Consider the following 6,534-nt stretch of genomic DNA (forward strand, 5'->3'; position numbering starts at 1 on the left):
GAATGATGGTGAGGCTGATGAAACAGGTGGGAATAGGTTAGCTCTACACTGCAAAGAGACACATCTGAGACCGGAGAAACACTTAAGAGAGCCTGTGTAAGAAGAGAGAAGGCAGATGGTTAAACTGAGGATTTTGTTATTCCTAGAACCATCTAGAGTTTGGGGTCTAGTCCTAATGTAAGGAACCCTCTCAGACATTGTCCCACATCTTGTCCACAATCAGCAGGCAGGTGTGCTTCCTGAGAGAGTCCCTTTACGTAGCAGGTCTCGACTGACTTCATTACTTCATTTGAGTTGTGACTCTAAAGCAAGAGAAAGGTCGACCTTGCCCTGTGGGACAGACCCACTGACCTAGTTTTTCATTTTCAAATAGTGGTTGAAGATAAAGATTTTGAAATTTTTGCTAATTAGATAAAATCTAAACCAGGGTGACTGCAGGTGGCTTCTTTGTTATGCAGCCCTGCTCATTAGTCAATGGCTGCTTCTGTGTTACCATGGAGACACAAAGATGCTGCAGGAGCCCTGTAATGGCTCTGAAAGCTGTTGACATTCCCAGTGGGCCTTCTCCAGAGCCACTTGTGCTCTGATTTTCATGCCCACTCAGAGGCGGAGGGGAAGGGAAGGGACATGGGCAACAAAGAAGAGACATGTGGCCATCCCATCCACTACGGCTCCCTAGCAGCAAAAATACCTCTGACTTTATCTGTGTCACTCTCTGACAAACAGTCATCACTTAAACTTTGAAAGGATTCTGGGGAAATTTTTTTTACAGAAGAAAACATTTGAAAACATGAGCTAGGGGGATAACTCAGTTTGTAAAGTGCTGGCCTTTCCAACATGAAGATCTGAGTTCAGTCCCCAGGAAGCCGTCTGTGCGGAAAATGATAAGGAAAATGATAAGAAAGCAGACTCCTAGGGCTCACTGGCTGCTCAGCCTAACCTACTGGGCAATTACCAAGACAACAAAAAATTCTATGTTAAAAAGAGGAGAGAGGTCAAGAAACAATAGCTCAGGTTGTTCTCTTGCCTCTGCACACATGTGCATACATGCGCCTTCTTATACAAATGCAGCAGTGTGTGTGTGTGTGTGTGTGTGTGTGTGTGTGCATGCATGCACTCGAGAACCATGTATACACACACTAACAAATTAGCTGAACTTATTGGCTCACACCTGTAATCCCAGTGATTGAGAGACTGCTGCAGGAGGATGGCTGCAAGTCTGAAGCCAATCTAGGATACACAGTGAAACTCTGGCCAGTCTGGGATGAAAAATAGGGCTGTCTATTAATTGCCCCATTTTAATAACTTCCTTGTTTTATTCAAAGAGTCTCAATTTTCAAACATTGCTCTAGCTTTGACTAAGAGTTCAGGTCCAAAATAATAAAAGCATTATAGATGTTTCTTCTCTTAAACTAGAGTTAGGGTATGTATACATGTGTATGCCTACAGCTCCTGCATGCCGAGGCCTTCAGAGGCCATAAGAGAGCATCAGATTCCCTGGGGAGTTATAGGCAGTTATGAACTCCCATGTAGGTGCTGGGAACCAAACTTAGGTCCTCTGAAAGAGCGGTAAGAATTCTTAGTTGCTGAACCATCTCTCTTGCCCTAGCTTTCTTTTTTCCTTCATCTTCAGACTAGCATATGGTCCTGTCTCATCAGACTTATATAACGAATAAATAATTAGAACTAGTGGATAAAGTAGAATCTTCTTATCACAAAAGTCACCCAGTGATTCTAAAGATTAACAATAGCAGTGCAAGAATTTCCCTCTGTGGAGGTTTGTGGCTCATCTTATTATGCAAATGAAGAAAACATTGAGATTTAAGAATGAAGCCAAGTATGGTGACTCATGACTGTAATCTCAAAAGGAAGGAGGCTGGGCAGGAAGATTGCATTGAGTGAGAGGTCAGCCTGGGCTATGGTTTGAAACCCTGTCCCAAGGAAGCAACAAAGAAAATAGAAAGAGAATACTGTAGATGTCCATGAATGTAATGGAAAACACAGCAAGCCATTCCCTATCTAGTGTCAGTCAGGGTTGCTTTGGACAAAGACTATATTAACATTTTCCAGGATTATTATCATTGTGACTGTTGTTTCTTCTCTTTCCATTCTTTCTACTGGAAAGGTTTGGCTTGTGCTACTGCAAGGCTTTGCAATCAGATTATATACCATACATAGATGACCTCCTGACCTCTATAAACGCAAAACCGGACCTGCGGGCCATGCTCCTGACTGACCCACGCCTGGCTCTGAGCATCTTCTTCGGCCCATGCTCACCTTACCATTTCCGCCTGACTGGTCCAGGAAAATGGGAAGGAGCCAGAAAGGCCATCTTGACCCAGTGGGACCGAACAGTGAAAGTCACCAAAACTCGAACTGTACAGGAATCCCCATCTTCCTTTGAAACTTTGCTTAAACTCTTTAGTGTTCTGGCTTTGCTCGTGGCTGTTTTCTTGGTTTTCCTGTAAGTGAAAGATATAACTGGCTTTTCAAATGTGTAGAGAGCATGACTTTCCAACTCTTCTAAAGTAACAACGTTGCCTTCATGATCATAAACCATGTCCAAAGAGTGGAATCCAACCCTCCCCCTCCACAGCTCACCTCATTGGCACCTTGGTAATGCTCACTTTGCTGGGTCTCTTGCAGCTCCATTAGGTTTAATGCCACAAGATAATGACCAGCAATTTTGTTCACTTAAAATGTTGGAAGGATCCAGGTCCCTTCGTAGGAAGAAGCTGACCCCAGAGAGTGCTCTGAGTGTTCTTTCACACCTGAAAAAAAAACAATGCTTTTCCTAGATCTTAATGAAAAGCCCAACCTCGAGAAATATTGGTCTGCACTAGAATAGTCCTCTGTGTATTCTCTGACTACAAATAAAATGGAAGAAACTACGAGTATCAAGTGGCCTTTTGTACTCTTTTTTTTTTTTTTTTTTTTTTTTTTTGTGGGCTGAGAGAGAAAAGAGGATTTGGGAAGCCAAGAATGAAGTGTGTAAGATGAGTGAGTCAATGAGTCCAAAAGTTCTCCAGGGAGTGTAGGTAGACTCCTGCCCCGACTGTCCTTTAGCATGTTGCTTTAGGAGGTCATGAGGGCCACCTCTTCTTAAGAGTCAACCCAATTCACCAGAATCCATTAGGGAAAAAACAGAGCCAAGACACTTTTAATAGAGGAAAGAAAAAGAAGCTACAAAAGGCTTAATCGTCTGATCTGTATTGTGACAAGAATCACTGCTCCCGAGGCCTGGTTGCTCCCAGGACTGAGAGAATCTACACTTACAATGCAATCTTACTCCTTGATTTTAAACTATTGGTTAAATAAAGATGCCAAGAACCAATAGCTGGGCAGAAATGGCATAGTCGGGCTTGGAGTTCCCCAGCTTGTGATTGGAGATACCATGAGGAGGAGAAAGAAGGAGGAAAGAGAAGATGCCATGGGGTAAGAATCTTAAAATAATGACCACATGGGTTATCTAACTGCAGTTAAGAACAGCTCAGACAAAACATGGCAAATTATACAGTGGGATGATTGGCAGGGAATTAGACAAAGTAAAAGATACAGATCTTCCCAGCTCTAATGCTGATTAAGGGGAATTATAAATATAAAGGTTGTGTGTCTTTTTTTTATTCTTGGAACTGAATGATCAAAGGTGAGGTGGAAACCCTGGATTAAGGTGAAATATTTTCCACAACAAGAAACCAAAGTAAATCATTTCAGAAGCAATGTTTGACCAAACTAGAGCCAACTCCTCTGACAGTCACATAGGATGAAAACATGTGGCCCTGTCAAAGCATGCGTGGGCCCTTGAACCTCATGAATAGGCTTAGATACGGAACCTTGCCTCACAAGAGAGGTTCGGAGACTGCAAGATGAAAAAAATCTAAGAAACTCTAGAATCAGGCAAGGGTGAGTGCTGGGGGCTAAATTAACTAGAGGGCCTACTCATTTTAATCTTCCCTGCTAACTCCCAGGATTGTTCCTAACATTCCTCCTGATCTATTCCACTTGGTAGCAGATACTCATGGTAGAGACCTGTCCCCACTGAGTACAGCCTAGACTGCTTCTGAGATGCCCTGTGGTGAAGCTGACATTTTAACATTCAATAATCTAATGAGGAGCAGAGAGGTGATGATTAGTGGCCAGGGTGAGACAGGGCCAGACAGACTCCCCAGATCACAGTGGCAAGACATGGCTGTGAGGTATTCGGTCTCTTAGTTTTATAGTTTCTGAACTTGTTTGTAATATACCCTCTGAGCAACCCCTGTTGTATTGGTCTTAAACTGAGATGTCCATTTCCTGCACCAATGTTCTTGGTCTTTCCACATGCCTGCCTTTATTTAGAGGAATGCTTAGAGAAGCAAGCTCAAACCTTCTGATCATGGGCTCTACCACCTACTACTATGTGATGTTGAGCAAGTCACTTACTATTCCTAAGCCAACATGGTCTATATAGCGAGTTTCAAGCCAGCTAGAGCTACATAGTAAGACTCTATCTACAAAAATCTATAAATACATGAATAAATAAATAATTTCTGCTATATCTGACAAAGGTGGGCGAGCCTGTAGGACATTATCCTAATTGAAATAAACCTGTCATCGAAAGACAAATGCTGCATGGTTCTACTTCCATGAAGCAGCTATGATTTTCTAATGTATAAAAACAAAGAGCACAATGGTAGTTGCTAAAAGGTAAACACAAGAGAGAACAGTTGTTATATGATGGGTATAACGTTTCAATTATGTAAGAGGAAAAACCAGGATAAATCTGCTGTAAGTGATACCTATAGTCACTGATCCTGCACTGAAGAATTAAGATAGTGAGGCTCACATTGCACTTTGTACCCTCCTCTGCACAAAGACTCAATAAACAAAGAGTGCGTGAGGCGACGGATGTCACTGTCATGGTGGCTTCATGGAGGTTTTCCGCCTACCTACATTCAATATGTGCAGAATATTATTAGTCGTGTCCCATTCAAGCTTCTTTTAAGTGGCTATATTCTGGTAAAGAACAACTGGGCCAGCAAAGGAAGCCAACCATACTGCCTGCAGTTTTCCTTAGTGTAAATATTCTCGCAGTGCCCAGCGCCTTATGATACTGAACACAGCAAAGGAATAGATTCACACACATTCACTATACAAGCCAATTCCAGCATTCCAGTAAGACATTTGGAGACCTTTTGAAGTACACAACATACTGTTGGATGTATGTGACTTTCTCAGGGCAGTAACAGTGATGTGGTAGGGTTGCTTGTTCTTAAGATACACACTGAGGGCTGGAGAGATGGCTCAGTAAATAAATAAATCTTTTAACAAAAGATACACACTGAAATTTCCTAGTGCCATCCTGAGGTTGGAAGATTGCTTTTAAGTGGTTTAGAAAACAGTTCTATTTGTGTATGAGGGAGAGACTGAGAGTCCAGGAGAGAAAATGTACCCAAAGACTTATAATGTTGAACTTGGTGGCTCATGTCATAATACTAACACTCTGAAGGATGAGCGAAAAGGGTGCATAGAAAGTTCAAGGTCAACCTGGACCTTACAGCAAGAACATGTACTAAGGAGGGGATTTAATTAGTTTAGTATTGAGAACATGAGTGAGGAATACATTTGCTATTTATTGATTAAAAACTGTTTAACTTTTCTCGATATTTTTGAAAGAATTAATCTGTTGCTCAAAAAACATTCCATATTAAAATATGGACTTGCAACTTCTACTGAAAAGAGGAGCCTAACTCAAAGTGGTGCACACCACTAGTCCAGGCACTCAAACAAGGAAAAGAGAATTCCAGACACTTCAGGCTAGCCTGGGCTACATTGCAAGACCTAGGAGAGGAGAAAAGAGAAGAAAGGAGATATGGGAGGAGGGAGAAGGAGAGGGGCAGTCTGAGACTAACGCCTCAGCATACTGGGTTCCTATTCCCAAATGACAGCTTTTAGCTAAGCTGGACAGACCACTGAGATTCCCGGTCAGGTCTCATCTGACCACCTTTATTCATGTTGCCTTCCTGACTCCTCCAGGTGTTTGCCTTTCTGACTTCCGACTTGGAAAATGGTCAGTGAATCATGGGGGTGAACATCCCTCAGCAACAACAAACCTTCATGAGCCACCATTACTGGGGTAGCTTCTAAGCAGTGAGAGGAAATAAATTCAAGCCCCGGCTGGTTGGCATTAACTACTGCTCTTCTCCTCAGTCACTCTTCCTGCCGTCAGATGAATGTCTAGAGATAAACGATTTTTTTTTTAATATTCTAAATGACAGATTCACATGCTGACCCAAGCTGAGGGACACTACCTCTTGAATTCCTTGTGAATCCTGAAAACCAAAATCCCACTTCTGGGGATAGAAAAGACTAGGAGAATATGGTGTTCTGAACTATGCTCTCCCTGTTTGACTGCTCTTAGAATAGACATTTAAGAGACAGGGTGGAGCACTAAGGTGACTGTCTCTAAGAAGGCTATGAGTTTGGCTCCCTCTAAAGGTGACAGGAACAGGTTGTCCATGCTTTGCATGTACCAGTCAACCTGGGCTACCTGCT

General features: G+C 42.4%; 1 protein-coding gene across 1 annotated transcript in view; it reads left to right on the plus strand.

Annotated features, from left to right (window-relative positions):
- The window catches only part of FMO1 (flavin containing dimethylaniline monoxygenase 1), a 28,218-nt gene extending 25,327 nt beyond the window's left edge, over positions 1–2,891 (plus strand). Inside the window, exon 9 of the mRNA XM_080931340.1 lies at positions 2,126–2,891. Coding sequence (XP_080787466.1) covers positions 2,126–2,468 — 343 coding nt within the window. The 3' untranslated portion in view covers positions 2,469–2,891. The remainder of the gene's footprint in view (positions 1–2,125) is intronic.
- Positions 2,892–6,534: the final 3,643 nt, after the last annotated feature.

This window comes from Micromys minutus, assembly GCF_963924665.1.
Source record: "Micromys minutus genome assembly, chromosome: 1".
Lineage (NCBI taxonomy): Eukaryota > Metazoa > Chordata > Mammalia > Rodentia > Muridae > Micromys > Micromys minutus.